The 14393-nt window shown below is 37.4% G+C and overlaps 1 protein-coding gene across 1 annotated transcript in view; it reads left to right on the top strand.

Moving 5' to 3' along the window:
• LOC140170492 (uncharacterized) overlaps window positions 1-12645 on the top strand; it is a 29503-nt gene extending 16858 nt beyond the window's left edge. The window contains exons 7-8 of the mRNA XM_072193850.1: window positions 7315-7380; window positions 10358-12645. Of these exons, the coding sequence (XP_072049951.1) occupies window positions 7315-7380; window positions 10358-12645 (2354 nt within the window). The remainder of the gene's footprint in view (window positions 1-7314; window positions 7381-10357) is intronic.
• The last annotated feature ends 1748 nt before the right edge of the window (window positions 12646-14393 follow it).

Raw genomic sequence — 14393 nt, 5'->3', positions numbered from 1 at the left:
TGGGTGCACAGTACTGCGTTTTGGGTTGCAGTTTTGCTTTTATTGCCATATTTTTATATTCTCTTGATTTATTCAAATATTAAATATTCTTTATTTCTTACTCTTTTTAGGGGATTAGGGTGGGGGAAATTGCAAACTGGACTTTAAAAATAAGGGAAATATTAGATGAATAAAATAAATTTGTTAGTAAAAGAAATGAACATGATCAGTAAACAAAGTATAATTCAATAAACTAATATGATGAATAAAATACATTTTTGTTAATTGGTGGTTATTTGAATAACTAAATAATTAAAAAAATAGGAAATAAATAAACAGGAAGAAACCAATAAACAAAGAATGGAAGTAACAAAGAAACACTTGAAAGAAAACAACTTGACAAAAATTGCAAATAAAGAAGTTAAAAGTAGGAATATTATAAGAAGCATGTAGGCCTATTGATGAATTAAAATATTAAATGTGTAAAATAAATAAATAATTATAACAATAATAATTCATTACAAGCATTAATATTTGCATGATAAAAAATAAGACACAATTTCAAACAAACACTGCAATAGGCCTATATTGATGTGACACCGATTTATAGGCATAATTTGATAACGTAAAAAATCAACATGAAAAACAAATCAAACTAATAGGCCTATAAAAGCACCATTTCGAAAAACGGAAAAACAAAATAGCACAAGCCAAAGTTTTGCATAAACTTACGGCAGTAAAAGTATAAATTTGCAGCAGACCTTTCAAGAAAGTGACAAGAAGTAAAACAAAATGCATGCTAGGCCTATAATCAATTTTAAATATAACAGAAAAATTCTTGCTTCAAAATAAGTAAAGTATTGGCAAATCAAAATGTATAAATTGAAAATGCTAGGCCTATAATAGGCATACTTAGCGAACTTCGGCTGAAAATTAATATCTCTTTTAAAACATTTAAAAACACAATTTGTTTTAAATAAAAAAAGTTTCAATAGGCCTATACGTTATCATGCAAAATATGAAAAAATAGGCCTAATTTGATAGCAAAACATGTCATCTAACCACTGAAGTAAACAAAGCAATGATAGGCCTATAGGCTAGGCCTAAGTTTTGTGGGAAAACAAGCAAACAAATAAACAAAATAAAAACGTCTGAAATGAAACAAACAAATAAACCAAGAACAAGAACTGCAAATAAAACACACACAGTTGATGAGATTATTAAACAGGCATGCACGAAAAGAATTTTAATTCTTTTTAAAAAGTGTTATAAAAGAGAACAATAAATAAATGCAAAAGCACGATAAAAAAAACAAAGACGGCAGTAGAACCACAGACCCACTGCACTGTACAGCATAGGCTACATCAATCAATTAATTATAAAACCAACTCATTCCATTCATGAGCGTACATACAAGCAGTAAACAAGCATGATACGCGTATTTGTCATCATCAGCGCAGTATTTGGTAGATATACGCTGGCGTCCCAGAGTGTTCGAACTCATAACAGGGTTCGGTCAACGACCTTTCGCAGCGTAGTCACCTTGAAGTTCGCCGACTGGGCACCGAGCAGGCGACGCATGGGGCACTGGATACGGAAGTCACTTTGATGTGACTACAAGATGTGGACCACTGTCGGAATCTAGTCGGTGGTGTACATCATGAGTCGCCGGGGCGGCTTCGAGCAGGTAATACATCGGAGGCTAGCAGTTGTAGTCACTACGTGATGACACTGCTGCATAGTACCCTACTGCCTTGTTTCCGATGTAGTCACTCTCCTGTAGTGACTCTGTCGGCCACCATAGGGTAGGTTATTCTGGAGTGACGGCGGTAGTGACTTTAGAGTTCCAGTGCGATGTAGTCACTCTGCCGCCAGGAATTTTGCAGTGTATAAGTCACATGACTACATTCTTCTAGATTTGAAAATACCAACGGCCATTTTGTGGCAGTTGTGCTAAGGTTGTATATTGCAATGGATGTATAAAACTATTCATTTATATAAAATGAAGCTAGGACTTTAATGGACTAAATACAGGCTTGATTACAGGAGATAGTTACTGGTAATGTATACTTGTGAACATAATTGTGTTACCAATACTTGTGATAAGCTCCATAAATGTGGTAAGCTTAAGCTTATAATTATAACCTTACTACAATGTTCCGTTGGTATGGAACCTTGTAAACACAAAACTGTCAGGGCTCACATTTTAGCAACACATTTTGCGCAAAATTGCAGCATAAAGTGGAAATGTATGTGATTTGGGGGATTTTGCCTAGTGGGAAGGGGAGGCAAACTGGGAGGACAAGAGAAATATTGCCCCCCCCCTTGCCCCCCCCCCCAGCGTCGCCACTGAATATACTTGTTTTGGTATAAAGTATAATTAAAGTACAGTGCTTTAGCTATGCTTGTTTGGTATAAAGTACAATTAAAGTACAGTACTTTAAATGTGCTTTTTTCAGTATGCTTTAAATGTACTTTTCTGGTCATTGTGCTTTATTTGTACTTTAAAGGTACTTTTATCATCGTTCCAAATGTCACACATTGCGGTGACATTGGAATGTTGTTTAGAAAGCATATTTAAAGTACAGTGCTTTAACTATGCTTGTTTGGTATAAAGTACAATTAAAGTACAGTACTTTAAATGTGCTTTTTTCAGTATGCTTTAAATGTACTTTTCTGGTCATTGTGCTTTATTTGTACTTTAAAGGTACTTTATCATCGTTCCAAATGTCACACATTGGAATGTTGTTTAGAAAGCATATGTGACCCCTCAGCACAACTGAGCCCTGAAGTCGCCAATCATCATTTTTGAGATATTCAACCAAAATATTCTGCTTGAAATTAGCTTTAAAATGATGTATATCATGTCTATAGTACTTGACATTTAAGTAGTGAAAAATCAATAAAACAGTCAATAAATCCTTTGTTTCCTATTGTTTATTGTTAAGTTCAATGGAGCATATCTCAATATAGTGGCACTGGCGACATCCGGGCTCAGTTGTGCTGAGGGGTCACATATTTAAAGTACAGTGCTTTAAATATACTTGTTTTGGTCCAGGGCCCCCTCCCTCGGTATGCAAAAAAAAATTCTCCCCACCCTCTTCGCCTACCAACAAATGTCCTATTTTTCAACTCAAAACCCAAACAAGGTATCTTATCCTTTCCAGAATCCTTTACAATATGTGACCAGCTCCAACAAAGCCCGGAACAAGCCGCCAGGCATGTTTTTGAGTTATAGGCTTTTAAAGATGACATTCCCATAAAAAAAAAGAGCAAATTTTAGAGTTAATTTCATGGTATTTGACCTTGGGACTGGGTGGACTTTCAAATCCTTATCCATATTTTGAAAAGTATTGATGCTTTGCTATGTATATAATTTTGGTATCATTTTGAAGCTTATTGTCCTGTGCTTACATTTTTATTCAAATCATGAAATGTCAAAAATGCGACTTGTTCCTGGTTTTGTCAGAACGGGTCACATATGATACATCCCCTCATTTCATCAAATGACACTCCCATTACCCAGTTTCTTTGTTTTCAGAGATTAATTTGCAAACCCAAAATGGTCTAGATAAATGCGAATGTAACAAGTAGGATATTTTTCATGTTTAAAAGGAGCCCATAAATTAGTGGCAAAAAAGTTGTGCCCTCTTTTGATTTGCCAAAAATATTTACCCCCCCCCCCCTTCCAAAATTTGCTTCTCATTTGGCCAGTGCTGCTCCAATTATTTTGAGCTATATAATTTGATGGTGGGTCAGAGAATCTGGCACTCCACCAAAAATCCTGACCCCATAGGTGCTGTGCAATAAATAAATATCTCTCGGGGCAGGGGTTGAAGTAATTGTGGTAGGGCAAAAGAGGGAGAAGCAATTTTTGGCAGGTTGAAAATGATGCCAAGACATTTTTGGCAAATTAAAAGAAAAGGGGGCAAGACATTCCAGGGGAATCTTTTAAATGAAATGCTCTAAGGAAAACAGTATAAAGTAGTACAGAAACATAATATGCTAAATTTCCTGCTTCCTACGCTCGCATTATCCAAACCATTTTTAAGTTTTAGGTCTACGAATTGGGTTCCCAAAAATTTAGCATTTGCATGGAGGGGAGGTGCAAATATTTTGACAGTCCAAGAAGGAGGGGCAAGCAATTTTTAGCAAGCAGAGCAATATCTGGCAGGCTGAAGGGGGGGGATGAGGCATTTTTGGCAGGCCATTTTGAATTTCCCTCACTGGGGACAGATATTATTTCACAGCCTCTTATGAAAAATTCACCCCCTGCCCTGTGGAAAAAATAGGACCCAGCCACTGTAATTAGGCCTATGTAGTAGCCCGAGACCCTTTAGTACTAAAAGGACATGGGGACCTTACTGTTTAGTCCATAGTGCGTCTATCAGGGTCAGTTGTCAATAGGCAAAAATCAAACAAATAAATATGCGCAGGACATAAATTTTCTAAGGTGTTTCTACAAAAAGCTAAATAAGTGTTTTAGTTTAACTATACTGCGCCAATAAAGTATCCTTACACTTGGAAAAGTAATCACAATTTCAAAACTGAACAATATTGGAGTAAATTTGTTTTTTTAATAGATGCACAATTTAATCCTGCACATTATGACACCACATTGAATCCAATGTGACCTCAAGAAGTAAAGTTACAAGCAATTGAATAGACTAAGGTCCAGTTTTAAAAGTGACAACTGGCCTATACAAGGCGCAAACAGATTCCCAATATTAAGCGAAACAAAGAGACAACACAGTTTCTTCAATGAAGCGTTATTTAAAGCAGTTTTATTTCAGTTTTTACTTCTCTGTACTTTTCATAACTTTCATTTTATTTGTCAGTTCTTTTGTTTCAGTTTTCTATTTTATTCCTTTTGTTTTAAATCAAAGCCAAACGCATAAATTAGCCATTCACCACTCTCAAATCAGATGTCTAGTCTGTGGAGTTTTAAATAGGCCAGTTTGTCACTTTTAAAACTGGACCTTCGTCTAATCAAATGCTTGTAACTTTGCTTCTTGAAGTCACATTTGATTCAATGAGCTGTCATAATGTGCAGCATTATAGAGTGTATCTATTAAAAAAACAAATTTACCCCAATATTGTGCAGTTTGGAAATTGTGATTATTTATTCAAGTGTAAGGATACTTTATTGGTGTAGTATATATTGGCACAACAGTGTTTTTGTCTGAATAGCACGCTAAAAAGAAGATTCACAGGGCAATTCTGGTTGGTAGAACTCCAGCTCCCCACTCCCCACCCGAGAAGTCTTAGGCCCCACTTTCCCTACGTGGGGATGCTTGTGATGTGCCCTGAATAATTTAATTTGATTATTTATCTTTGTTTACAAAATTACATGAGTGGTGACATTTTAGGGATTCCCCTCTCAGCAAATTAAATGGATAGCTGGGAATTCCCCTTTTCAGTTTGTTGTGGAAAGGCCCCTGAGGTTGTAAAGTGATGTCATGGAATGCCCCTAAGGAAGTGATGTAATGAGAAAGGTTAATGTTATAATTAAGGCTTTGGGAATTTCCAAGATCACATCATGTGCAGTAATACTTGGGATTTCCCAGGGCTTGATATATAAGAGAATGTAAACACATTATTATTCACAGTTTGTAGTGTTGATCTGGGCTAGCTAATATGCTTACAGTCCAATTCCTTCAAAGAAAGGAAATTGCGAACCAGAATTAATTTAAGTAGTCAATGCACTACTGCCTGCCAGTGTTGTCAGAGAAGATCTAGAATACGTCAAAGAACGTACTTCTTCCAAGAAAGGAAAATATATTCTTCTGCCGATTTGCTGAAGTCTGGTTAAAGAAGCAACACAGCTGTCAATAAGTAGGGACAACTGCATCGCAGTCCTGCTTCCTGAAGATATTGTGTGAAAGGTGGAAATAGCACCAATTTTGGAGAAAGCAGCGCAAGGAGTAAAGAGATTTGGAGAACTGCGCAAGGCGTTTAGTATTGGAGTACGGCGCAAGGAGTTTAGTACTTGGGAGAAAGTAGCACCATTTTCGTATGAGGATTTTATACGCAAGGATTTATAAATGCAAGTGTACAATGGACTTCACCGATTTTCGCAGGACAAGTGAATATAAGGATATTACATCAGTCGTCCAGAACATTGCTAGAACTTTATGATCACCAAGAAGAAGAATGCTGGCTAAGTACTAAATAGATAAAGAGTGATTATATTTGATTATTGTGTATGTGCATTTGTTGTCATAAATATATATTATACCAATCATAACATGCTTTCAATTAAAGACTTAAATTTTGTTAGCGTAATCAAACAGTGTATTTGTGTTGTGCATTCGTGTGAGTTCGGGTAAAAGGTGATTTTGGCCTTGAGTCAAGTACGACTCGTAACATGCTGACCACCCTGAAAATTAATATTTGTAACCTTTTTTGTGCTTTTTAAACCATTTTTGACAATCACTGTTGAGAGTTGCCTTGCCTCCCCCTCCCTCCCCCACCCGTCTCACAAATGTCCTGACTACGCCACTCTTCATTATTTGTCAGGATTGCCAGTCGCGAAGTATTATAGGGCTGTGTGTTTTGGGCCGAGTTGGCAATAGGTCGAGTTGGTTGGTTAGTCTTGGTTGGTTCCACCAGGCTGGTGGCTTGTGCTCTTTCGTCAATAAAATTATGAAGGACCCCAAGCTGACTGGGACTGGGACAACATTACACATAGACTCCTCAGCCAGCAATTTGATACCGTTCGTTCTTCACATTTTGCGCGGAGTGTGCGATAGAGACTACACTGATGTAACAACAGTTGCCGAGCAGCTGTAAACAAATTTAACAAAGGTAGACAACAGCAAGTGACAAACTAGTCCAAAAATGACATTTTTACTCACTTTTTAAAAAAAATTTTATTTTGGATGATTGTTATGTATGTTTCCTTATGTGTAAGATATGAATATATTTTTACAGCTGACAAAGCCATCTAAAACATTATTTACCCTTATTAGTAGATTTTTGTCACAAAATATGCTAATTTGATAGCTAATTTGCATAAATTTCTCTCCTTCTGTTTGTCCATCTGGAGTTGCAAATACAATTTCTCTGAACTGGTAAGGCATAGTGATGTGACTTGGTGCTTGGTTTAGGGGTGATAATTGGCAGTCTTCAAATTCTGCTAGGTTTTGCATAAATTTGCTTGGGGCAAGACTTTTGCCTAATTTGCCAAAAACTGACTAAAAAGAAGTTTTGGTCAAAAAAGTGTGTATATGTGGGGGGGGGGCATGTTCCCCTGCCTCACTGGATTTACACCCCTAATGACTGATCTGCTATTATTGGCACTATTTCTTTTCTTTTTTTATTCTGACATTACAGGATTGGAACAGTTGTCTGCTAGATTGCTTGGTGTGCAAGAGGAGAATGCAGATGTAATTATACAAGGTAATGTAACAGGATATAAAGTTGAGTGATTGTTGGTTCTAAAACAGTAGCTTTTTTTGGCATGCTTTAAGGGGATACTACACCCCTGCCCAATTTTGTGCCTATTTTTGCATTTTTCTCAAAAATTATAGAGCATTGATGACAAGTAAGATAAGTATATTATAGGGGCAAGGGCTACAACTACTGCACTGGAAATTTTATTTCAGCACAGACAACAGTTGTGGAATTACAGTCAAAAATGAGGGAAACCCAATATATTTAATCAATAAATCAATAACTACTTGCCTTGAGTTCCTGAATATACATATCTTGCTTGTCACCAATGCGCTATAATTTTTGAGAAAAATGCAAAAATAGGCACAAAATTGGCCAGGGGTGTAGTACCCCCTTAATGAACTACAATCAAGTTTAATTCAGGGTTTATATGAAAACTGAGAACAAGATATTGACATACCATCCAGGAAGAGTGCCAAATATGTAGTAGATAAAGGGTGAGAAACAGACCATTACCATAGATAATCGGTGTCTTGTTGAGGTATGGTGAGCATGTTAGTCGCTCGGAAGGCGAGACGAGCGACTAACATGCGAACCATACCTCAACAAGACAACACCGATTATCTATGGTGATGGTCTGTTTTGAACCGTTTATCTTACATATCTGGCGTAGCAAAAATAAATGAATTTGTTGTAAAAGTGTATTAATTTTCCAAAAAACAAAATGGAAAAAACTGATGTATTATTTTGTAAAAGTTGTGGGTTTTTTCCCAAAATAAAAACACCTCGAGATAGTGTAATATTCTTCCCATGTGTCCTGCGTATGAGTCTATTTAATGACAAATGCAAGAGATTTAATCAAATCAATACATAATTGATCTCAATTGACAATTGTATTTGAAGTGGTTTGGTAGGTTATTCACTTGCTTTAATCCGCTGGAGTTTATTCACCCGTGACCATTGTTATTCAAATGATTAATGAATAATGCAAATTATATAGAGTTTGGACTACAATCTGTTTCAACACCATGAAATTTATATCTTAGAAAAATGTGAGTATAAGCAGATATTTGAAAGACCTAGTAACGTTGTGTCCAATGGTGCTCCCCATTATGGGTAGGTCACAGTAAGGCTTTGCACCCCAGCCTCTTGACTTGTAATGAGTACCGAGGTTAGTTTGCAAGCTCCCCTGGTCGGGTACTATCCCGGGGTTCTTGCCTAGCAGCTGATTTGCATGGACCGTTGAGCGTTTTGGGTTGGGCAAGGATAAAGGCAGATTCCCTTCTAAAAACCAATGGCAAGTTTATATACATGTACTGAGTTTACATTCAACGAAACGGTTACTTTTTATTTATGAATATTTACTTTGTTATGCTAATTAAAATTTAATTTGCATAAATCTAACTGAGCACCAGTGGTGTTATATGAATTACTGTTATACGGACTGCAGGAGCCCTCTATAATTTTCTCTTGCCATGTAACATTTGCATTTAAATCAAGCTGTAAATGCATTTTTTTCCAAAATTCTATCTGAGACCAGTAACCAACTCAGATTCTACATGTATGTTGTGATCCTTTCCATAGTGTTTCTAGAATGCCCATGGTATTCCTTTTGTTTAGCTCGCTGCCCGAGACCGTTATCTTGAGCTATTGTGTTGATAACGTCTCTGGGCAGCTAGCTACCTCCATTACTCTAGGTAATGGTCGAGGCAACGAACCTCAAACAAAAGGAATACAATGGATAATCTGTGAATAGAAAAGGGCTAGACGTATATATGGAGATAATTATGAGTAATGAGTATTACATAATACTAGCTCCCAAAGCTGCAATGGCTGCACTGAGGTAATCTCATTACTTCCTATGTGGTCAATTTGGCTGGACCACGAAGTCCATATGGTCAGCCAAGGTCTACATGTACCCAATACACATGTACTATCCTTTACTGTGGGAGCTGCACTGGGTTAATCTCATTACTTCCCATGTGGTCAATTTGGCTGGACCAGGAAGTCCACAAGGTCAGCCAAGGTCTACATGTACCCTGGACATGTGTACTATCCTTTACTGTGGGAGTTGACTTTCGGGTAGGTTTAATTTCAAATAGATGCAGTCAAAATCCTATCCTAAATTCTTATCCAAATCCAAGTGGAGAACCCACTCTAGTAATTTATGTGGATCCAAATTATTTTCTAGAAATAGAAATGGGCTATTCCAGTTGAAATCCATACACCCCCTATGGAAGACATGACCTTAATATCCCACACAGGGGGCATATATTTCAAATGGAGTCACCCATTCAGGAAATCCCATTTGAAATACATACTCCCTTTGTAAAAAATTAAGGTCATATCTTCCATAGGGGGTGTATGGATTTCAATTTGATTAACCCAATGTGATTTGCCTATAGTGTGTGTAGACTAGTTTTCCATTAGATCACCCCATGGTAATAACTTCTATAATTTATTTTATCAGTTTGTGAGTATACATAACTTGGAATTAATTCCTTTAAGGATGGTGTGAAGGGAGTGTCTCCCCTTTGATCTCAAACTTGTGATTTCGGTCATTCATTCAGTCACTTTCTCATAGTCTCACGCCAAGGTAGTATAAGCTCACGCCTAGGTAGTAAATATCATGCAAAGAGCCGTCAAATGAGTAAAATCTCACGCATCATAAAAAGAATTTGTCGTCCCTACCCCAACCCCCTTTTTTTAGATTCTTGAATGCTGTGGCTCAAATAAGCATGTGTCGTAATGCACGTTGTAGTCGGCAAAAAATAATTCCGTCCCAGTACGCCTCTGTTCAACAGTGTCTCTATCTTGTTCTATCTCACGCCAAGCAATTCCAAAAAGTTGACAGCCCTGACTTAAACTATGTGTATGATAACATTGTTTTAATGAGATATTGCTTTGTAAAGGATTTCACAAAAGAAAACAAACCAAAACCAATAAATGCTGAATTCATCTTCATATTTTATTACATTTGTAGGAAAGATACAGAAATGGAGACAAGAACTGAAGAAGCACTATCTCCGTGAGAAAAGTGAAATAAGGTTTGGAATGAGGAACATTGACATTGCAAACATGGATGAACTATTTGTAGGCCTTGAATATTTTCAAGAACAGGGTAATACAACAGACGAAGGTAACAACACACTTTTAGATTCCTATTTATTATCAGGTTCAGATGTAGAGTCAGATTTACCCACATTTTACTCATGCAATGATGACAAAAATACAAAGAAAAGAAAACTTGAATCTTATAAAGAATTGTTTACTTTACCAGATGAGCATCATATATTGTTATTTGGAGAAGCGGGTAAAGGGAAAACCACACTGATCAGTAGAATTGCATATGATTGGGCCAAGAAAGAAGAAAATGCTGGGAGGGAGTTACTTGAGTTTGAGTTAGTAGTTGTGTTAGATATCCGAAATTTTCAAAGCAACCAAACACTTGCCGAGGCAATTGAAAGACAGCTCTTACCTGGTGCATCAACATATGATATTGATCAGGCATTGGTTTATTTGGAAAACAAATGCCTTGTTCTTTTAGATGGTTTTGATGAAATGCCAAAAAGACTTAAAAACCATACACTCACACAGAGCTCTCTCCTCAATAAATTGTTTGTGATTGTCACAACCAGACCACATTTGAGAGATCACTTTTGCAGAAGAAATAAAGGATATACTCGAGTTCAAGTCTCTGGATTTTCAGAGGATAGTGCGTTGCTATACATTACCAGATTCTTTCAGAAATCAAAAAAGCCACATTTGACTCCATCGCTGATCCAAAAGGTGCAAGAAACACCTTTGCTTCAGGCCCTGTCGTCTTTTCCAGTACTTCTTGTCATGATGTGTCTTCTATGGGAAGATGCTCATGAGCCACATGGTAGGTCTATTAATTTCCAGAGCTTAACAGGTTTGTACAAACAAGCAGTGACCAAATACCTCAACAAACCATTTGATGATAAAGATGAAGGCCTTTCTAGGTGTGAAATTCAGCATGTGCTTCAGACAATAGGCAAAACTGCCCTGGTTGAATTATTTGTAAATAATATGCAGATACCTGAAGAGATGTTCAATGATGCTGATGTTGTGGAGAAGGCTATTGAAATAGGTTTGTTAGTACGTACAGAAGGCAAACGAGTAAATGACTGCTCAGTAAGCTTTATTCACAAAACATTTCAAGAATATTGTGCTGCTGTTTGCCTGTCTGGCTTATATGATACAAATCGAGAAGAGTTTCATTCTTTTCTTGGACAAATAAATGGGAGAAATGTTGATGAAATGGAATATCTGTTGAGGTTTAGTTGTGGTTTGAATGCACAAGCTGCTGCACCTATCCTTGCCCTTGTGATACGCCTGAAGAATAAATCATTTGGTTCACAATTATATAGTAATGAATGTGAACTACTTGTCATGTTAATCTATGAAACTGAGTTATCCTTTGGTGCAAATATAGAATGCCACCGTCAATTACAATCGTCAAACATCATGTGCAAAGATGCAGTGTGGGTATACAGGGAAGAAATGATGGCAGCGATTCATCATTTTGGTAACTGTACTAGCCAAAATGCAAGAAATACATGGTTAGGACAATTCAAATCAATTATAATCTGGTGTGATTTTCGAAGTGTACAGACCATGATGCAAGTACTGGGTAGTATGTCGTCACTGCAGAGAGCAAGCATATACATAGAGAGACATAAAATGGAAACACCAACAAAGGAACAACCTGAGCCTTTACATGTATGTACACTCAATGAGTTCACTCTGGCGGGCTCATATGGTGTTGTGGAATACAATGTGATGGCACTTGTAAGGCTACTAAGCTGTATGCCTGCACTGAAAAAAGTGTCACTTTCAAAAATTCAACTGATTGGTGGATTGCATGGCAACCCTGTGATATTGAGTCAGTCACTGGATGAGTTTGGGATGTCATCAGGCTCAAAGAAATGCACTGCAAATATGTACGTAGTAGGCTACATGATTAGTCAGTTACCGAACGTGTTTGACAATGAGGCGTCATCAAAGTCAAATGTATGTACTATAGCTATAATGCCACTTGTAAGCCTACTAAGCTGCATGCCTGCACTGACAACCGTGTTACTTGATGGCATTCAACTGACTGGTGAATTGGATGGCAACCCTGTGATTTTAAGTCAATTTCTGAAAGAGTTTAGCATTACTGACAGCACTGTAAATCCACAGTCACTGGAAAGCCTACAAAGTTGTATGCCAACACAGACAAAGTGTCAGTTGTCTAATTGCAACTGACAGGTGAATTATTAAACTTGTTTTTGAAGCAAGCATGATATCCACCTCAAAATACAAGGGGTGGGGGCTTGAAGCAAGCATGATATCCACCTTGAAATACAAGGGGTGGGGGCTTGAAGCAAGCATGATATCCACCTCAAAATACAAGGGGTGGGGGCTTGAAGCAAGCATGATATCCACCTTGAAATACAAGGGGTAGCAGCCCTCGAAGTAACCCACGGAACCCATGCATGGCATTTTGCCATGGGTGCCCATCCCCACTGCCGTAATGCCCTCAAAAATATGTCCTTTGCCCAAGGCAGTCACTTGCCGTGCCCTCTGATGAAGTTGCCGTCTGTGCCCAAGCCCTGCCCCTTTCATTATAAAATCATCTATCTATGTTTGTGTGTGTTTTCTTCACTTTTGAGAAATTGCCTCGATGCCCTTCTCAAATTTTCAACAGTTGCCATGATGCCCTCTTGAAATATTACAAACTGCCGTTCTGCCTTGCCTTTTCAGTGAAAATCCAAGGCAATTTTCAACTTGCCCTAAAAAAGTTGCCGTGCCCCTTCAGATCCTTAATTCGAGGGCTGAGGGGTAGGGGCTTGAAGCAAGCATGATATCCACCTCAAAATGCAAGTGGTGTGGACTTGAAGCAATCATGATATCCACCTCAAAATACAAGTGGTGTGGACTTGAAGCAAGCATGATATCCACCTCAAAATACAAGTGGTGTGGACTTGAAGCAAGCATGATATCCACCTCAAAATATTTTTTTAATGAACTTGCTTTGTCAAATATTTCACAAAACAAAAAGCAAAACCAATAAATGCTGAATTTGTCTTTATATTTTATTACGTTTGTAGGAAAGATACAAAAATGGAGACAACTGACGAAGCACTATCTCTGTGAGAAAAGTGAAATAAGGTTTGGAATGAGGAACAAGGACATTGCAAATATGGATGAACTTGAATATTTACAAGAACGGGGGGAAACATCAGACAAAGGTAACAACACACTTCCAGATTCCTGTTTATTACCAGGTTCAGATGTAGAGTCAGATTTACCCACATTTTACTCATGCAATGATGACAAAAATACAAAGAAAAGAAAACTGGAATCTTATAAAGAATTGTTTACTTTAGCAGATGAGAATCATATATTGTTATTTGGAGAAGCAGGTAAAGGGAAAACTACACTGATCAGTAGAATAGCATATGATTGGGCCAAGAATGAAGGAGATGCTTTAACTGTAAGGGAGTTACTTGAGTTTGAGTTAGTATTTGTGTTAGATATCCGCAATTTTCAAAGCAACCAATCACTTGCTGAGGCAATTAAAAGACAGCTCTTACCTGGTGCATCAACAGATGATATTGATCAGGCATTGGTTTATTTGGAAAATAAATGCCTTGTTCTTTTAGATGGATTTGATGAAATGCCAAAAAGACTTAAAAATCATGCACTCACTAGCCCCCACCTCAATAATTTGTTCGTGATTGTCACAACCAGACCCCATTTGAGAGATCACTTTTGTAGAAGAAATAAAGGATATACCCAAGTACAAGTCTCCGGATTTTCAAAGGAAAATGCATTTTTGTACATTGCCAGATTCTTTCAGAAATCTAATCCACATTTGACCCCATCACTGACCCAAAAGTTGCAAGAAACACCTTTGCTTCAGGCCCTGTCTTCTTTTCCAGTACTTCTTGTCATGATGTGTCTTTTGTGGGAAGATACTCATGAGCCACATGGTAGGCCTATTAATTTCC

This window comes from Amphiura filiformis, chromosome 14, assembly GCF_039555335.1.
Source record: "Amphiura filiformis chromosome 14, Afil_fr2py, whole genome shotgun sequence".
Taxonomy (NCBI): domain Eukaryota; kingdom Metazoa; phylum Echinodermata; class Ophiuroidea; order Amphilepidida; family Amphiuridae; genus Amphiura; species Amphiura filiformis.
Note: the sequence above shows the minus strand (reverse complement) of the source record. Positions and strands in the feature narration are given on the sequence as shown.